At 36.7% G+C, this 21357-nt stretch overlaps 1 protein-coding gene and 1 long non-coding RNA gene across 5 annotated transcripts in view; one reads left to right on the top strand and one right to left on the bottom strand.

Annotated features, from left to right (window-relative positions):
* LOC139939875 (neuropeptide S receptor-like) overlaps nucleotides 1-21357 on the bottom strand; it is an 89197-nt gene that overhangs the window by 21426 nt on the left and 46414 nt on the right. For all 4 annotated transcript variants that reach the window (XM_071936033.1, XM_071936029.1, XM_071936030.1 and 1 more), the window contains 5 exons: nucleotides 7568-7978; nucleotides 6379-6514; nucleotides 5056-5159; nucleotides 3503-3596; nucleotides 2122-2273 (listed from right to left, as the gene is read on the bottom strand). In XM_071936033.1, coding sequence (XP_071792134.1) covers nucleotides 2122-2273; nucleotides 3503-3596; nucleotides 5056-5159; nucleotides 6379-6514; nucleotides 7568-7753 — 672 coding nt within the window. In that variant the 5' untranslated portion in view covers nucleotides 7754-7978. The remainder of the gene's footprint in view (nucleotides 1-2121; nucleotides 2274-3502; nucleotides 3597-5055; nucleotides 5160-6378; nucleotides 6515-7567; nucleotides 7979-21357) is intronic.
* LOC139939876 (uncharacterized) overlaps nucleotides 1-21357 on the top strand; it is a 29915-nt gene that overhangs the window by 478 nt on the left and 8080 nt on the right. The gene's annotated exons all lie outside the window — the stretch shown is intronic.

Below are 21357 nucleotides of genomic sequence, written 5' to 3' on the forward strand. Positions count from 1 at the left end.
ATATTCGAAGATGGTAGAATGTTACAATGAGTTTGTTTTTAATGCGAAAAGCATAATGTTTTTACTGAATATTGACTGGTTCCAGCGACATAACCATTTTGTGTGTTTTACTTTAAACTTGTCTGTGAGGTTAATGCCTTCCACGAGTTGAAAGCAAAATCAAAGTACGAGTAACCGTGTGTTTTGAACTAAACTAGAGTGCAAACTATTTTCAGCATGTGTTACGAACTAACAGTGCAATAGACCTTTATGACCTGGTGCAGCTATCTTGAATTTCGCCCACTTATATCAATATAGTCTGGTTCCTATTTGCAAAATACTTTACCAGTATGTTATTCGATATGAGGAACATGACCAAGATGGATGCAGCATGATAAAGTTAGATTCAACGTGGGCTACAAAATAGACATGGGGTGCGTTTTGGCGGCTGTAACCAATAATTGTTTCTGACGTCATAACCAAAACGGTAACCGAGCTCATAACTCGGTTATCGTTCAGTCTGAACAGCAGAACCAACGACCAACAACCGAAACAGATTTTGGTTGGGGTCGCCAAAACGCACTCCAGTGTTATCCATCGTGTCGTACAAAAACCCCAGAGAGCTAATACTATAACAATCTTTATAGTGAATGACAAAGGCAAGTGATGATGGTACATGCAATTTGGCTATATACACGCAAACACACAGAGCAAGATTAATTGTGTTTTTAGGACAGTAGCTTAAAGTGACACGTTGCCTTGGATGCATATGGTTAGAAAGATGTTGTAAAAGTATAATACAATGATCTACACAAATATGCCTCGAAATTGCGTGGTTTTCCGTTTACTTTGCGAACTAACACGGTCGGCCATTTAGGGGAGTCAAAAATTTGACGACGATGACAATGATCTACACAAATATGCCTCGAAATTGCGTGGTTTTCCTTTTACTTTGCGAACTAACACGGTCGGCCATTTATGGGAGTCAAAAATTTGACGACGATGTAAAATGAAAACCACACAATTTCGAGGCGTATTTGTGTGGATCGTAATATTCTACTTTTACATCATCTTTCTACCCAACTGCATTTTATAACAAACGGTTACAAAGGCTTTTCTGATAGCCCAACTCGTCCGATCCAAGGCAACGTGTCCCTTTAATAATGATGTTGTAGGCCTACTCCAGGTGACTGCACTGTGTCTGCTCGCACATTGTTTCAACATTGAAGACACATTCTTAGAACATGATCCGGTTTAAAGTATAAGCCAATAAGCCGAAACAAATCCCAGTCCAACAAGGGTGACCTGTTACGGGGACTGAGGGGCAATAGGAAGAACTTCTAAAGGGAGAAATTATAATTATGTGCAAATGGATGTCATTACTTTTTTTAATGGTTTAGGTATTCATTTGAATAAAAAAACAAAACAAGCTGACACCACTCAATTGACAAAGTTAAGCAATTGAAACAATACGCAGGTAAACGAATGAATCAATTACACACACACAAAAACGCTTAATATTAACAGAAAAAGAAACCATCAATAAACGGGTAAAAGCGTGCATCAAATACAAACACACAAAAGCACAGTTATTGCGAAGAAAAAGGAAAATATCAATAAACGGGTAAAAACATACATCAAAATTGTACAAACACACAAAAGCAAATGAAGAAAATAGCAAATATAAATAAACGGGTAAAAGCATATATACACACCCACACGTATAGTTGCAAACTTGCATGTAAAACTAGTTTTCAAAACAACATTTTAAAGATTGGGACAATACCAGGTTAGTCCCTTTGGTAAGACATCTCAGTCTATAGACCTTTATCATGCTGCCACCATCTTGGTCACGTTCCATGTATCCAATAACAGTAATGAATGCTAGTATTTATTGCACTGAAAAGGAACCAGACTATTTCTCCTTTCAGCCTCTGTTCGGTTACATTGATTTAAATGGGAGAAATCAAGATGACAGATGACCAACATTTTCCTTGAATCCAATAAAAGTAATTAATGCTAGTATTTATTGCACTGAAAAGGAACCAGACTATTTCTCCTTTCAGCCTCTGTTTGGTCACGTTGATTTGAATGGGAGAAATCAAGATGGCCGCACCATGATAAAGATACTATTATAGTTACCTTGTACTGCCAACTTCCAGGGACAAGAGGTGGTGGTATACAATGGGTTTTCCCCCAACTATCAACTGCCGCCTCGAAAACAATTGCAGATGGTATAGAGGCGAACAACGGGGCGATCCACGCCGTCACCGCCATCAAATTCGCCCTCTTACCTACCATTAAGAAAAATACAGACAGTATAATTTCAGAATATTTTGGATTTTGCTCAGGGCTGTCTTTTATAAAATGTAAATACCATCTCTCTTGGTTGATTTCCAGCGCGTCTTTAGGCAATGCTAATACGGTTTTCAATATGGCTGACATAGTTACTATCCTTTTATCAAATCTATTTTATATCTAGAAAATATCCCCAGGGAGAAAAATGCCAAAGGGCGAAATGGCAACGTTTTTTTCTGTCTCGGAAAAGGGACTTATTTTGGTTTGCAGCAAGGGTAGACGTCATTGTGGGCCGGGTATTGGCATTCAGTGAAGTTATTTGTTTATTTAAGCCTGACTTGGTTATTCCCTTATTTCGTTTATAAATATACCCTGATCTCTTTTCATGTGTTTTGTGGGTCGTCTATAAACTTCGCTCTGATTAAAGAGTCACATTGGTCTAGACTTTGGTGACATTTATAACGCCCGATGTTGTTTCCCTTTATAACTAGACATCCACACTGTATTTTCAACGTAAAGTATACCGTTCCAAAAGATGGCACTGTTTTGGGGATATCACCACCAAAAACGGGATATCACCACCAATTTGAAGTGGCTATGGCCACACAGGAACAATAATCCGTTTGTGGAATACACAATCTGAGAAACGTTTTTATGCCCAGATACTTTTTTCCCCAGATATAATTGTTGTTGAATCCCTTTCTCTAAAACCACTCGTTTCTCAACATCTTATACATTATTAATAGCTGCAGTGCTTCTTAATTTATTATTGCAAGTAATAACCAAATAATATAATATACCCTCCCTTAATAATGACTAACATTAACACTCATTTCCACACTGAAAGTTGTTTCAACGTAGAACGTTAAAATATTGTTATTAACAAGTTTTTGACTTTTCGAACCTGTCATTTATTTGAATTGATTAATGATTGTTGGATACAATAATACAATACATTAGGAAAACGGAACTATACAAATTCGTTAATTTTAATTCCTGAGGTATCAGCAGCCGATTTCACGAAACGCTAGGCTTAATCCTATCTCGAGTTAGGACGAGTAACCCGTCCTAACATAGGATGGGTTCAATGCGTCCTACGTCTTTTAATACGGAACTTAACTCGTCCTAAGTCCTAAGATTAATCATAAGATAGGAAGAGTTTGGTGAAATCGACCACTGGAACACTACAACAATTTCAAAGCCACATTCTTTTGATAAAACTTACCACTTCCAGAAAAATCCATCGGGAATACAATGGCAAAAAACCGGTCCAGACTCAGGGCAACCAGTTGAAATGACGATGCGTTTATAACATATGCCTAGAAATAAATCGACAAATATTAAAGGAGACTTAAATTGCAGGCTCAAGATTGAAAACAAAATTTGAACCTTAAAGTTTGTATATGCCACATCTATCAATTAGAGACAGGATTAAATGCACAGAAATACGAAAGACAAATTGAGTGAGAGACATCCGAGGGACAATAAAACCAGCTAAATAGAAATGGGCCGGACACACTGCCTGAAAAATGACAATGTGGACAACAAGAATAATGGATTGGCAACCAAGGCCAGGAAAAAGGAGAAGAGGTAGACAGAGAAGAAATTGGAGAGATGATATCAGGGTATTATGCACGAACAATATTGACCAGAACTGCAATAAATATAAATAAATGGCATGAGGAGAGCTATACACTGGATGAACACAGCTTAAAGGCACTGGACACTATTGGTAATTACTCAAAATGATTATTGGCATACAAACTGACATGGTAACAAGCAATGGATATTTGTTGAAAGTATAAAACATTGTGAGAAACGGCTTCCTTCGAAGTAAGGTAGTTTTCGGAAAAAAAGTAATTTTTCCACTAAAAATATTTGGATTGATACCGACACCTCCTAATTAAATATTGAGGTCCTGAAATCAAGCATCGGAAAACACACAACTTCGTGTGACAAGGTTTGTTTTTCTTCCACTATTATCTCACAACTTCGAGACGACCAATTGAGATCAAATTTTCACATGTTTTTCTTTTGTGCATATGTCGAGATACATTAAGTGAGATGACTTGTCTTGGACAATTACAAAAGTTGTTCAGTGTTTTAATATGACGATGAAAATGTCGTAATGCATTCATGCTCACAGATAAATCAAGTACCACGGTCACAACGCAGAAACATTATATCGTCATGTAAACACAGCCTTAAATATTGGAGCATAGTTCGGCCAAAAGTCGTTAGTGTTCTGTTAAACATGTGCTAAAATAATATAACATATCAAGTAATAACGCACAAGGACAACATGACTGGGTAGATTTAGATGGGGATTTGAACCAAGGATCTCCGGATTAACGTGTTCTATCAACTGAACAATCAATCCCTACATTTGCGGTCTCTCAAATTTTTTAAGTTGCCGATCAGTACGCTCTGATTGTCCTCAGAGAACCTGAAGACAATCAGAGCATACTGATCGAAACGTTGAGATGTTAACCAGCGGGTCTTTTTAGACCCAACACTACTCAAAAAAGATCTTCAAATTGTTGTTACCGCAAACCTCTCTTTGTTATAATTCACCATGCGAAGTTCCAATCATACTTCTTTGAATATATTCAAATGTTGGAATAGAAACACCTTATTTGAATACTTCCAAACAGTCATAAAAATGACAATACCCAAAACTTAAAAATGACAACCTAGTGGGGCAGCCACGCAAAACAAAGTCTCAAACAATTTATTTAAAAACATCAAACTTGAACATAATGAGATTAATACACCAACCTGTGAGAAGCGAATGATTTTACAGAAGACCATCCCGCCATAAAACTCTCCCAGGTATCTGTACAGCACTTCGTAGCCATTGTTGACGATACCAACCAAAAGATCTGAGTAAATTATTAAATGGGAACACAGCAGTGTGGATTTCAGAAAATGTTCGATTACGAAGAACCATATAAGAATGCATTATTTTAGTCTCAGACGCAATGAAGACACACAACAAAAAAAAATTAAAAAAAATAAAAAATCATTAAATCAATGTCCATGAGTTTATATGCGGTTTATGAACAAAAAGGGCAGAACGATCATCTTTTTTGACGAAAACAAAAATCCTTCGTTTAAAAATAGTTGTCTAAGTCAAGGAAGACACAAGAAGATAACGATCAAACATCAAAAGTGTTGCAATGCTCAACAGAACAACGATCAGTAGCATTATAACGTCATTATGAGTATGCACATAATAGGAACAAGCAATGCAGAACGAAACATAATTTTAAAGGCATTTCTTTGATTATGTACCATTGCGAAGAACCTCATAGCAATGACTTAATCTCATTAAAACAAAATACATGATCAATCAACAAGAATGCTCAACAAGAAAATAATACAAATATCATGAGCATACAAACAATACAATTGTTAATAATTAGGAATGCACATTGAGAATAACAAACGCGGAACAAAAAGCTTTGTTGACAAACACAAATTACACGTTTCAAAATAGATTTCAATGCAAGTCTTTCAGAGGGCGTGACTCGTCTGAAAGCCAAGTTTGTTCTCTGAATGCGAAGCGGGTTTTGACGTCACAGGGTCCTTTTCCGCTGCTAAATCTCTCGTAAGAGTTAAAGGCAGTGGACACTATTGGTAATTGTCAAAGACTAGCCTTCACAGTAGGTGTATCTCAACATATGCATAAAATAACAAACCTGTGAAAATTTGAGCTCAATCGGTCATCGAACTTGCGAGATAATAATGAAAGAACAAAACGCCCTTGTCACACGAAGTTGTGTGCGTTTAGATGGTTGATTTCGAGACCTCAAGTTCTAAATCTGAGGTCTCGAAATCAAATTCATGGAAAATTACTTCTTGCTCGGAAACTATGGCACTTCAGAGGGAGCCGTTTCTCACAATGTTTTATACCATCAACCTCTCCCCATTACTTGTCACCAAGAAAGTTTTATGCTAATAATTATTTTGAGTAATTACTAATAGTGTGCACTGCCTTTAACACAAGGCAACCAATGTGAACTATTCCTTGCGAGACTGTGACGTCAACATTAGTATCGCATCCGCATTCGCAGGAAGTATGAATCGGGCTTTATTTACCTGATGCGGCAAGATGGGCGACGAAGAAGTTGAGTCTAGACTTCTTGTGTCTGATGACGTAGACAGCTAGGAGTACAGTGGAGTTACCAATCACAGTTAGGGCGAACAGAACCCAGAGCACAATCAGCTGGAACCCCTGCAATTAGGTTAAGTATGTAATATTGCCAAGGTTATTAAAGGTAGGCACTATTAATAATGGTTAGCATGGAAGCTTTTTTTGGTAACTAGCAACTAGCTCTTGATAGTATGAAACATTGTGAGAAACGGATCCCTCTGAAGTAACGTATAGTTTTTTTGAAAAAAGAGAGTAATTCTCACACAAAATTTATTGTTAATTTGAGAAGACTTCAGGCCTGAAGCCTTGTATTGACCTCTTGACAGTTACCAAAAGTGTCCAGTATTTTTAGTTACGAAATCTCGGTTGCATCGGGCATTTAACAACCAAAGGTGTAATTCAACTTAGACCGTTTGGCATTCACTGCTCAAATAAGATCATTCGAATTTGCTTGGTTGCAAATATCATTAAATTTGGAACAAGCCATCAGCAAGATAAATCTTTTTCATCAATAACCAAATATCTTTCAAACGTTTGCATCCAAGTTCGTATCTTTGGTACGTGCTTTCCTGTCATCAACTACAGCGCCTCAGCAAGTAATATTTTAAGAAACCATTATCTTCAGACCATGTAAGTTTAATGTTAATCTGTGGCCATTGTGTTTTGTGCTACAAAACCCTTTAGTTACAACATGAAGAATTTCGCGCTCCGTTTCTATAACTTAAAGGCAGTGGATGCTATTGGTAATTACTCAAAATAATTATTAGCACAACACCTTTCTTGTTGACGATTAATGGGGAGAGACTGATGGTATAAAACATTGTGAGAAACGGCTACCTCTGAAGTGACATAGTTTTCGAGAGAGAAGTAATTTTCCACGAATTTGGTTTCGAGGCCTCAGATTTAGAGCTTGAGGTCTCGAAATCAACCATCTAAAAGCACACAACTTCGTGTGACAAGGGTGTTTTTTTCTGTCATTATCTCGCAACTTCGACGACCAATTGAGCTCAAATTTTCACAGATTTGTTATTTTATGCGTATGTTGAGATACACCGTCTGTGAATACTAGTCTTTGACAATTACCAATAGTGTCCACTGCCTTTAAGCAATATAGAATAAGTCTGATATTCTTACCCCATAGAATGACAATCTGTTCTCCCCATCACTAAAATAAGTGACGGACGTCGTTGCGTTGGGTGCGCCCTCTAGCGTTGACGGTAATCCAGTCGGAACCATCAGAGTAGAGGCTGTATCGTTCAATGAATATCCCGCCATAACCGAGTCAGTGACTAAGTGGTCATAGGCTGGAATTGTTGCCATGGTTTTTAGGAGTGGGAATAAGCTCCCTTCATTGGTTGTCAGACGAGGGAGATGACGGACTGATAATATCTTTGTTTGAACGCACCAAGGTAAATGTTTAGCAAACGCTGGCTCATCTCGATTTCAAACAGAATACATCTCTATTTCCCACATTGAAGATTTTTCGATTGAAGACGTTGCTGAATGGTTTTTGGATCTTGAAGTCACAGCTTGAACGTTACCCATCTGAAAAGAAGATAAAGACAAAATGAGAATTGAGTTGATCAGTTCATCTGCTAAGTCGTTAGATGTTTTTAAAACTTTGCTAAAGACCCATCTTTTTATTTGTAATTAAAACCTGTTTCACTGACTGTGTATAGTTTCTGTGTAATTTTCCGCATTTACATGTAAGTATGTAATTTTAACTTTTTAGTGTAAAGAGTAATTTTTCAGATCCTTTAGTTGTTTGTAGTATTTTTAATGGTTTCATTTAATATACGTGTAGGTAACAGCTGGTCTGGCCTAATTTTTATAATTATTTGTTTTGGGATTTAATTGGGGAATTTAGGCCTATAAGTTTTGTTTTCTTGTAATGCTTTTCATTTTGCTGTTAAGCGCTTTGAGGAATGTCAATTCATATTGCGCTATATAAATACTGTTTTATTATTATTATTATTATCTGTGTAGAAATGGTAACCAGAAAATAAAAAATATTTTATTCAATTTCGTTTGAATTGAATGGTGAGCTGCATCGGCATTTAACATCAGCCGAAAGGCTTTTTATTCAATTTAAACCGTTTTCCTACTCACTGGTCAAATTAAAAAGTTAATTTGTAGTAGTCTGGTCGCAAATTATAAGTCCATTTCGAGAAAGCCAACAGCAAGACCATTGATTTTCATAACTGCCCCCTTTTTTATTTTATAGAAAACATCATTCAAACGTTTGCATTCAAGTGTCTCTTTTGTATGTGCTTTTTGATGCATGATTTGCCTGCTATAAAAGTTATTCATAGCAGGCAAATCATGCAAATCAAAAAACACACATACCAAATAAACAAATTTGAATGCAAACGTTTGAATGATGCTCTTTTGTGTTCATTTTTTGCTCTGAATGAATATAAAGAAATATAATTTATTTTTACCGATCTTAACGTGAGGGTTACAGATCACCTATAATTTCCCACACTTTAACGAGGCCTCATTTATTAGAAAATAAGTGAATCAACATAACCTATTTTGACCTAGGAGATCCTCTTTAATAAAATCTTATTGTTTGTCAACCTCGTCCATCGCTGACTTCCCTTTGTTCTTATTTGTTCGACCTCGGCCTATGAAACCACTCGGCAATATCCTCGGTTTCAATGGGGGGTAGACAATCCACACATAAAGCAAACAAAACAACAATACATAATTCTTGAACAGTTGTTCCCTTTAATATGAATGCATGCCAGATTGCATTTGCAATCTTAGTATACCTTAATGTTTTCTTTAAGAACACTTGATCAGTCGTGAATAATAGCCGGAACGTTTTGGCAGAGTCCGGTCCTGCCAAATTGTGTTGAGAATTTTATTTTGTTTTATAGTTTTGCAATAAGTAGTTTGAGTTGAGAGCTGCTGAAGGCAAAGGAAGCGAGTCTGCGAAATCCAAAACGCTGCGCTTATTACTTGGGTGTTTTGACACGTATTGGCGTTGTAGTCCTTACCTGTCTTCGACAAGGTAGATCACGATTGAGCGAAATTCTATATCAGTATGATGCGGCTTCCTTCACCCTTATAAAGACTACCACTTTTATTTCAACACAAAAGGAACAGCTTCTGGTCTCCTTGTCAGATTTTTCATCTGCATTGATTTTTAACTGTTCCCTTAAAGGCATTGCAGGACACCATTTGTATTGCTCAAAATGGTTGTTAGCGTAAAAACTTACTTGGTAACAAGCAATGGAGAGCCGTTGATGGTATGACATGTTTTGAGAAAACGACTCCCTATTTTTGAGAAAGAGGTAATTTCTGACTTAAATATTAAATGACGTCACGTCTGAAGTCTTTTATTAGGCATCTGAAAGCACACAAATCCGTGCAACAAGGGAGTTTTTCTGTTATTATTCTCTTGCATCTTCGATGAACAATTGAGTCAAAATTTCCATAGATTTGTCATTTCATCCAAAATGTTTTTCATTTCATTTTATTTCATTTATTTATTTCATAGATAAAATGCAAAGTACAGAAAATAAGAACGGTAAAGAAAACATACACATACAATTGGTAGAGAGCAAACACAAAGTAACACCCCTAATGGTTTTGAAAAAAAAGTAAACTAAATTACTATCGAGTTTAATGTTGGGATACAGCAAATGAGAACACTGGCCGTTGACAATAATTACCAGAAGGTGTCCAGTGCCTTTAATACACTAATGTCTTAACACAATGACGATAATAGGCCGCGACCCAATAAAAACACTCGGCTTCTTAAAAAGATTGTGTTTAAGTCACTCGGGTCGACTACAGATGCTCAGCTCGTGTCTCGTTGCATGAAATGGTTGGGAAACGTAGACTGGTTTACGGTATTAGGTGGCCATCCTTGGGACGTGTTGACGTTATTAACATGCGCTTCAGAATAATGTTGTTTTAAATTTTAGTTTTACCACAATTGGTTCTGTATGAAATGAATACTGGCGCCTTGTTTGAGGTTACTAAAGCTGTTGTGATTTATTAATGTAGTGATGTCTTGCCCGAACTGGAAATGTCACCAGAGCATTTCATTTAAGAAACTGTACCAGTTCTTAAAAAGTTAATAAATTCTTAATAGACATCCAGACAAACAACATGACATTGAATCACAAAGACTTGCTTTTACTGAACGTTAACGGTCTACGTGTTAATCACTCAAAATAATAAAACGCATAAAACCTAACTTGGTAACGAGTAATGGGGAGCTGTTGATAGTATATAAAACATTGTGAAAAACGGCTCCCTCTGAAGAAACGTAGTTTTCGAGATTTTCCACAAAATGTATTTCGAGACTTCATAACTAGATTTTGAGGTCTCAAAATCAAGCATCTGAGAGCACGTAACTTCGTTTGACAAAGTTTTTTTTTTCATTATCATCTCGCAACTTCGACCACCGATTGAGCTCAAATTTTCACAGGTTTGTTATTTTATGCATAAGTTGAGATACACTAAGTGAGAAGACTGGTCTTTGACAATTACCAATAGTGCCCAGTGTCTTTAATCGCACTGAGGTGGATTTTACAAAGAGTTATGACTAGTCTTATCTCGAGTTAAGACAAGTTACTCGTCCTAAACTTGGGATAAGCCATATTGTGTTTTATATCTCCTAGGACTAGTCCTAAGTATAGGCACTGGACACCTTTGGTAATTGTCAATGACCAGTATTCTCATTTCTATGTCAACATTTGGGCTCAATTGTCATCGAAGTTGCAAAGGAGTAGTGAAAGAAACAAACACACTTGCAACACAACTTGGTGCGCTTGATGATGCCTATAGAAAGTCTTCAGGCACTGAGACCCATGATGCATGCACAGACAAACGTTTATCTTTTGCTGTGTCTAATCTCTTTACCTTTAAATCACATATGAATAAAATAATTAAAATAAAACAAGAACAACAAAAACTCAAAGAAGGAACAGAAAGCCAGGCCTGCATACCAACTGAAGTGGAAGGACGTTTGATAAACCACCTTAAAGCACCGATATATATCTTCATCATTTGCTTGCAGTCACACTTGAAAACAATTTGATTAGATAGCAGTCTCGTAGCTTTGAGCACACGATGCCTCTGATTGCTCCACCTCCGCAGTATAACACACAAGTACGGGCTCCCCCTTGATTTCCCAGTAAAGTCCACCGAGTCAGTAAGAATAACAGACGGTCAATGCCTCTAGGTGCTAAGGGATTGGCAGCTTTTATTCACCATGGGATTTCCCGCAATTTCGCCTATTCTGGAGGTTTGAGGCTAAACAGTTTTTTTTTCGAGAAATCAGAGGGGTTTATTTTTACAGGTTTTGAAAAGTCGGAAATTACTCAAAAACAATGTTAACACGCTAGCTATATTGTCAACAATAAGGTTATTAGAGTGAACCTCTAATCTTAACACATTTCCAGAGTTATTATATAGACATATTGTTTAAAGGGAAGGTAAACGTTTGGTAATTGTCAAAGACCAGTCTTCCCACTTGGTGTATCCCAACATAAGCATAAAATAACAAGCCTGTGAAAATTTGAGCTAAAAGAGGAATAAAATACTTCTGGCTAAAGTGCTTTTATTACTACTTTATTGAGAAATTACCTCTTTCTCAAATTCCATGCTACTTCAGAGGTAGCCATTTTTCAAAATGTTTTACACTATCAACAGCTCTCAAAATCTCGTTACCAAGTCAGTTTTTAAGTTAATATTTGTTTTGAATATAACCAAACTTAAGCCTATTATGCCCCAACACTCCATACATTCTAATAACATTTTTTTTCAAATCACTATAGATTCATATTTTCTTAGCATGCAGTTGATTCCTACTTCAAAAAAAAAAAAAAAAAGCAAAATTAACACAGAAGTTCAAAAATTGAGATCAAATGATCGTAAACCGATTAAATTTCACTTTTAGACAATTGAATAAATGGATGTTCATCCAAAATAATCCCCCAAAGCCAAGCTAAGGAACGCTTAACCCATCTTGCCAAAGTGTGCGATCATAATCCCGGGTGAACTCGAAGCAAACTAGCACATGTTTAGTATTGAGGGTAGTTATCAGGAAAAATGTAATATCCTACTTTTGCAAGCAAGTTTTGTGGTAATAATAATAATATCGAAGTCTTATATAGGGCACGTATCTACCAAACAAGGTACTAAAGGCGCTGAGTATATACAAACTTTCAGTGATGAATTCTGAGACCCAATTATTTAGCACCTTATAAGGGTTTACAAGGTGCTACGGCGCATATAGCAGCCACAGCCAGGAACACCGGGGCGTACCCCTTCTCTTTTCGATAAGTGCACTGGGTTATTTTACATGCGTTACACAACACATGGGACCAACGGCTTTACGTCCCATCCGAAGGACGAGGCAATGGTTAAGTGTCTTGCTTAAGGACACAAGTGTCACGGCTGGGGATTCGAACCCACACTCTGCTGATCAGAAACAACAGAGTTTGAATTTGGTGCTCTGAACCGCTCGGACCCTTACAAATGCTTTTATAAAAATTAACAAACTGTTGCATGAAGAATTCACGTATAGAAGACCGAAGTTTCCATGGTACACATGGAAGTTGCAGCTTTTACCTTCAGTAGGCCTACATGTAGATGCAACTACAAACAAACTTAGACAACTGGAATAAATGAGCCTCAACACACCCTCATTTCTTAAAGTCACCTAGAAGTGGTATATTTTCAAAATAAAGCTTTTGTCACTAATATATGTGTTTTGATGAGTGGAATGTGAATAAACAGTTAACTAAGGTTTTACAAAATCAGTTCTTATGTTATTTACAACTTTAAGAGTAGACCCCGACCCGAGAGGGCGCTGTTCGTGACGTAAATCGAGGCAGACTTTGCCTGTAATGAGTAGAGTAAACACAATTGCAAAGTACATGTACGGACCAAGTCGTGAGTTTGTACGTTTCAAAAATTATTATTATTTTTTTTCCCGACAATGCCGACCAGGTGTATTGCTGCTGAATGCAGAAAAGTACTTTTTGAAATGTACCAACTCACGACTTGGATGTACATGTACTTTGCACGTGTGTTTACTATACGCATTGCAGGCAAAGTCTGCCTCGATTGACGTCACAAAAGGGATAGGCGGAGGCAGCCCCCCAAACAACTTTATATATTTTTTAAACATATAAATCGTGACAAGCAATTATTAAAAAAATTGTTTTATTGTTCGTAAGCATATACTCTTATGTTTGAAAGAATTTTTTTTATATTTCCAGGTGACATTAAATACAAACAAATCAAAACAAAGACCATGAGAAATCAAAGAAATTATTTAACAACCCCCCCCCCCCCAAGAAAAAAAAAAAAAAAAAACACACACAAAAAAACAAAGTAAAAAAAAAAAAACAGTCCACACACTAAACAAACTCGAACAAACCAATAGTCACTCGACTCCAGTCTAAGAATTTGAAATTAATATTCAAAAAAAAAATCTGCATTTAAAGCTATGGAGAGTTTCAATCGACACTATTGGCCTCATTACACAAATCATAAAAATATGATATACTGCATAACATCCTAATCAACCCCCTTGATGGTATCACTGATATTCGGCGGCTCCCTTTTCCTCTCTGTTTTGCATCAACAACAAAAATGCAGATTTTGTTTTTCGTGTTTGGATATCAGAAAAAAAAACATGAGTCTGTTTCCCGCAATAATCACCTGACCTACTTCTAAGTTAAGATATAGCCGCGGGCAGATCAAACCGGCAAATCACAAGGAAATCTCGTTAGCTTTTATCATAAAATGAATAAAGTCGAGTTGAGGGTAAGGTTTACGACCATGGTTATGATCTTTATGGTAGCTTTTCGGATCCTTGTCAGCCATAAAGAGCAAACACACACACGGAGATTACACACGTGTCGTATTTACAAGCAAGGTATTGTTTTCTCTAATTGCGACAAGCGCGTGCCATTTTATTGCAGTGACACGACGGATGAACTCATATACTTTCATCTTTTCGTGATTTATGGGTGTCAGGAGAGAAATAACTACTGAAAGAAGATCCGAATGTACTTCAACGGTAATTTAACATGAAGGGAGATGTCATAAGAAGAAAAGTTTCCTCGAACTTTCTTCGGACAAAGTACGAGAGATATCAATTCATTCAGCTTCATTTCTACAAAATGGAAATGGCTAAATTTTACAATGAATGTAACCTTATCAACTTGCTTAGCACAGAAAAGTTTTGCTTAACATAAATTGGTTACCAGCCAACAATACATTGGGTTAACAGTTTTGTGACTGGTGCCCCACTCATCTGTTTTGCTTAGCAGAGAAAATTGCTGAGCAGTAATTTCTGCTTAACAACTTAATGGAATTGGCCCTTGCATAATACACACTTGGATAGGAAAACATTAATGAAACGAATTACACTGAAAACCTATTTAAAAACTAAAATGTTCGAATGGTTTGGGGTTGATCCTTAACCTGGTTTGATACACAAACATAACGTAAAGGGGTATCATGTATTAAAGAACTCTGAACCATATGACCTAGAAATGAATCTAGTGTTTAAGACCATGCCGGAGGCTATGGGTCAATTTTGACCAGTGGCTTTTTCTAAACTAATCCATGGCTTTGCTCAATGCACACATTGATACTAATTATATACAGTCCCCTACTAATTTCCTCTAAGCATGCACACATAAAACATATAAAATGATGTACGGTGTTCATATAATTTGTCAAGTATGTCCTAAATGATTGATTAACCCTTCTTTACATGTTAAGTGTTCACATTTGTGTTTAGAAATTAATTTCCCTTTCTAAATGTTTTCCTACATATAACTTTTCCTGTATACAGCATAGCTCCCTTCAGCCATAGCTTTTCCTGTTCTAAGCTATAGAATTTTCTGTATTCAGCTATGTTGGTCTATAGCCTTTTATAAATTCAGCCATATCTTTTCCCGTTTTCAGCTATGGTTTTCCTATACTCAGCTATAGCTTTTCCTGTATTCAGCTAGCTATTCATGTTTTCAGCGTTAGCTTTCCTATTTTCAGCTTAAGCTTTTCCTATTTTCAGCTATAGCTTTTCCGACCTCGGTATAAACTAGACAGCGAGTAACTCAGAGCTATTTGCTATTCATCTTAAGCTGTTGATTGGTCGTCTTTGCTATCGCGGGAGTGTTTCGTTTGTCCAAGGGCACTTCTTTTCATTTTGATAAGAAGACAAGTTGGACACTATGGTTGAAGCACCGCGCCTCTGTCCCCTACTCCCAAGACGTTCATTTCTACTCGGTTAGTCACTCAAGTTAGGCCAACGGAATTGACCCTAATTCTTGGCAAACTCTGTTAGTGATATCTTGTGCACACCGGCTAAAATCTCCGCTCGGCCGAAAACAGAAGCAATTTGTTACATTTCGGGACTAAGCTATGGGTATCGGGGGAGTGTATTTGTTGCGTGGTATAGCTTGGCTCCTTAGGTTACCACGAGAGAGCGAGAGAGAGAGAGAGGAAGAGAGGGGGAAAGAATCAACTTCGACTTCCGTCTGATAGGAGTAACTTGCCGGTTTACGCATAAATTAATTGCTCGAATCTTGTGGGTAATAAAAAATGCAATGGAGCATCGATACAACATAATCAGTGAAAGATCTCGACCTCTGCTGGGTTGCTATTCTATTAAAACACCATAATGTTCTGAAGACAGTCTTTGCAGCTAATCTTCTTCCGAGGCTAAACATAGCCACAAGACGTCAGCAGTGCTTGGGGTTTGCTAACAACATTTTTTTCTCTGAAAATGGCTTGGATAGCCAAGATTTTTAAGCCAAAGCCTTAGGACTTCAATAAGAGCTAGCGAAGTGTTGATCCCAAGACGTATTGTTATTCATGTCTAGTGTCGATGGGGGAAATTGAAGTCATTGAAATGGAAATCAATGTAATAGTATCAAACCATTCGGTATTTGAGCAGCTTGATGGTAAATGATACCATGTCAAAACATATGTGATACCTTTTTAAAGGAATAGGGAATACTAGTTCTGTGAAACGAATTGGTTTAATACTGCCACCCAAATCGAAAAATAGTATGCGACTATATTTGTTAAAGTCTTCAAAGCAACTGCATTTGACGAACATCCGTTTGATCACGTCAAATTAAAATTATATATTGATTTAATAGATGTTAAATTTGCAAAGGTCTAGTTGGTAAGACATCTTTTCTAGATTGGCAAAGGTCGTGGGTTCGAATCTCAATCGAGTAATATGCCTGTGATTTTTTCAAGGAACCCGGGAAAGTATACATGGCTAGACTTGCACATTTTCGTGTACGGGTAAAAACAAAAACTAGATAATGATTGCTTACATACATAACACATACGTTTTAAATAATCATACGATAATTGTTGAGTTGTTACAGTTGAAACAGCCCCATGAGGTGGTTTTAAATAAACAATAAAAATGCTCTATATTAGTCAGAATTATTTGGATGTAAAGATTGTATAGTAGCGCCTTGCAGACACTTTATCAGCTCGAGTAAACAGCTAGAGTACTGCATAAATTATGATACATAATTATTATGAAATCGTTGGACATAAATCTTGTAGGTGGTGGAATTAAACACCAGGACAGACAACAATCGATAAGAACCGCAGACGGACTGGTTATTTTCTTTTTCAACAGACGCATCATTTCCAGGAGTCTGACTTAAATGGAAAATGTCTATAAAGAATTTTCTAGTTATTGCTGGAGATTACAAAGCTGACTGGCTATAGTAGTAAATCGTCAGAGAGCAGTGTATCACCCAACGATGTCATTTTCGAAGGAAAGTTTATTTAGATTGCGATACAACGGCGCCTAAATGCTTCTCGCTTCTGTATCTAATTTGGTCAAAGTTCACGTGTAATTTATCAAACTCATTAACAGGCTGATAATTTGTCATCTGACCATTGGTTGTGATTTATATCGAGCGAAACTGCCTGGGAAAAAAAAATTGTTTTGTGTGTACGAAAAAGAGGACAAGAGAATAATTTACGACGGAAAGGAACGAATGGTAGAATGTTTTATTTTGATGCTTATATATTTTTTTGAAGTGAGGTTGTTTAAGGTAAACATAAATAAAAAAAAGCTTAAAGACAATGGACACTATTGGTAATTGTGGTGTATCTCAACATGTATATTATGCATTAAATAAAAAGCTGTGAAAATTTGAGCTCAACTCGGTCGTCGAAGTTGCGAGATAATAATGAAAGAAAAAACACCCTTGTCACACGAACTTGTGTGTTTTCAGATGCCTGATTTCGAGACCTCAAATTCTAAATCTGAGGTCTCGAAATCAAATTCGTGGAAAAATACTTCTATCTCGAAAACTACATTACTTCAGAGGGAGCCGTTTCTCACAATGTTTTATAATCAACCTGTCCCCATTACTCGTCACCAAGTAAGGTTTTATGATAATAATTATTCTGAGTAATTACCAATAGTGTCTTCTGCCTTTAAGAAAAAGAAAAAAGGACAATGTAACAATACTACAACTCCACATGGCTAACTATAGAGATACAATCGACTCGTCTTTACAAATAGGTCTAATATTGACATCATTCGAAATTCAAAAAGGAGGACTGTTTTTGTTTGTTTTTGTCCCGCTAGTTTTGTTGACCTCAAAAACCTTAATAATGTCCAAGGCCAAATGCTCATCCCCGTGCTCCAATATTGGTTGCCCTTTCTTTTATAAGGGGAATGCTATTTAAACCCTTCATTTTCGACTGGGTGTAAAATTTTATATGTTAAGCACAGCTTCAAGTAAAGTTGTTATATTACCAAATAAAAGGGTCAATTGTGAAAATCGTAACTTAGCCGAGTTTGCAGTTTAGCAGCTATGTGAAATTAGACTATTTTTTGACCGATTAATGGCTACACATAGAGAACAAACGTTTCAAAATAACTGCACACGTTTTGAACGCAAGGGTTTAGAACCACATCTTATGTATGCTACCTACACGCTACTGTAACATGTTTTACAGGATAATCCTAATAATCCCCACCCCAAAGTTCCAATGTTTCCCACATAGACAAAACACATAACACGAGTGACACATAATATTACTCTTGCAGAAATAACCTTTATCTTCTTAGCCCCAATAATCGTGTCATACAGACGAGGTCACATTTTGTGCTTACCTATAGAGTGCAAGAACGGATTTTGCAGACTTAAACAAACCTTAGTACATGCATCTATAAGTAAGACATAAGACATAAGACATAAGACATAACACGACTTCAATGATCTCCAAAAAGAAGAAATTGCGTTGCACGCACAAGTTCTATAAAAAGCACCACAAATATCAAAAACACCAAAACAGCACAATAATATACAATGCACAAAGATAGACCCCCCCCCCCCCCAAAAAAAAAAAAAAAAAAAACAGACACGCCGTATATAAACAACGATATACAAAAATTAAAGAAGACCATAGAGAAAAGTTCTTTCCTTGATTAGACCAAACAGTATTTTCATACATTATGCCCATATAAAGGTTTGCCATGGGTCCAGCGTTGACTGTGAGTTAGAATAAAGGCACTGTAGGAGCATACAATCACGCCACTAAGTCCCCTGTGGTGATACCTCGGCAGCTTAATTGATTTACGTTACAAACCCAAGAGAGACAAAACCATAGGAGTGCGTTGACCAATGTTGCTTTATTGTCAGTTTATAATTATTCCAAAGAACAGTATTACTTAAGGTCAGTATACTACTAGCCATGGCACCCAAATGGAATGAAAACCAAGGAAGGAAGTGTCAGTTTTAAATGATGTTATAACATTCCATTGTGAGAAATGCTCAAGGGAAAACCCACGCCGTCAGGTAGGAACTGAAAACCAAATCCACGTAGTACCTCATTGGAATTCGAACCGGGGTCGTGTAGATTGAGAGAGATAACAATACAATAGGAAATAAACCACTGCGACAACCCGACCGCCATAAAGAGTGAACACAAATTTCCCAAACCCAAATAAGTAAAAAAAAAAAAAAAAATACTAGAATACTGTGATTGCTGACCAATTGATAGACTGTGACATGGTTAACTTTAATATAAGTTAATTGTTATGGTTAGCGCACTGGACACTATGGCAATTACTCAAAATTATTGTTAGCATAAAAGCTCAGTTGGTAACTAGCAATGGAGAGCCATTGATAGTATCAAACATTGTGAGAAATGGCTCACTCCGAAGAAACATAGTTTTTGAGAAGGAGGTTGGAATACTTCAGGCCTGAAGCCTTATTATGCATCTAAAAGCACACAAGTTTGTGCCACATTTTTTATTTCTTCAGCATTCTGTTACAACTTCGATGAGCAGTTGAGTCCAAAATTTTACAGGTTTGTTATTTTACGCATTTGTTGGGACCAACACCAAGTGAGAAGACGGGTGTTTGACAATCACCAAAGGTGTCCCATGTCCAAACTATTTAAAAAAAAAATTGTCTTAAGAAGCACCGGTGTAACAAGGGTAAAGTCGACATAGATTTCGTAATACAAATAGATTTAAATACCTGCTGTCCTTATGCATGGAATAGAATAGTTTATCTTGACATGCCCTTGGCCTACAGGTGAGGAAGTAAACAGTTCGATCAATGCATAATATGTTAACAATGTTTGAAATCGCGAGGACGCCTTAAATCACATTCCCTCCTCAGGATTACTCCGTGGGGTCAGAACAAAAAAGTACATTAAATTGATTATAATCAAATTAGCTGTCACGTCGAACAAAACAACCTATGTTAAATACATTCCATTGATTGAGCATGCTATTGTTGTGTTACTCTGACGTATCTAACCCTGAACTGAGTTTGACTTGAGTTTTTAACTGAACAGTATAAATCCCTTCGCTGAACATTCGTGCTAAGTGCCTTACTTCATAATAGTTCAATTCGTACAAAAGAAATGCAAATGAGTTTTTTTTCCCGATTTTTTTGAATTACAATCAAACACTCATACTACAGTACTCATGAATTATTTTATAGTGTGCATCTTCATATTTTTCTAAAAAGTCAAGGTCATATTCCGTTATGTTTTCTTCACAACTTTTAACTTGAGTTGACTGATTGGATATTAAAATGACGGTTTTCAAATAATACATAACTTGTCACGCTGGATGTCTTCATAAAAATTCTATCCATTACTTTAACCACTTCTTGCTCATGTGTTTTCATTTAATAATTTATCTTGATGTGGCCCAAGGCTCTCTACATACACATGAAGGCTCTTCGTTGAATGATTTCAACAATGTATAACGTTATAACTTTGATTGCCAAAGGCAATCAAAAACACATACGAATGTCTATTCATATCAGTTTTCTGCAGGGAGCCAAGACATAACAGAGAAGAAAGAACAGCCGAATGTTAAAATAATAATACTCGCTATACGAAACGCTGAGATCATAAACAGTCCGGAGCTATGGAGAGAAACTTTGGGAATCATTAAAAGAGGTAGCACCATATGCATATCTCTTTTTTAGTAGTGGTGGTTTTATGTAAAGAACCAGTGGTTAACGACTCAACGTTTTGATCAGTATGTTATGAGGGTCCAACTTCACAGAGCTGCTTAGCACAAAAATTAGCTATCACCCATAAATATGATTACCAGAGCAAGGTTACCAGCCAAATTACCATGTTACACGTGCAATTTGTGACTGGTGTTCTGCTCATTTCTGCTAAGCAACAAAATGTTAAGCAAAATTGTCTGCCTAATCAGCTCTTTGAAATTGGGCCCTGATCGTCTTACGGAGAATATTTTCACAAACGTAATGAGATCACGTCACTTGACAATGATGGTTGTTGACGCCTTGTTGTCTCTGATTCGTTTCTGGTAATATTATTTAGCACTATTTTTCTTTGAATGTAATTTCATTACGGAGTTTGACGTTGTAATCTTATAATGTTTTAAATACATTGCGCTTTTA

The sequence above is a fragment of the Asterias amurensis genome, chromosome 7, assembly GCF_032118995.1.
Source record: "Asterias amurensis chromosome 7, ASM3211899v1".
NCBI classification, from domain to species: domain Eukaryota; kingdom Metazoa; phylum Echinodermata; class Asteroidea; order Forcipulatida; family Asteriidae; genus Asterias; species Asterias amurensis.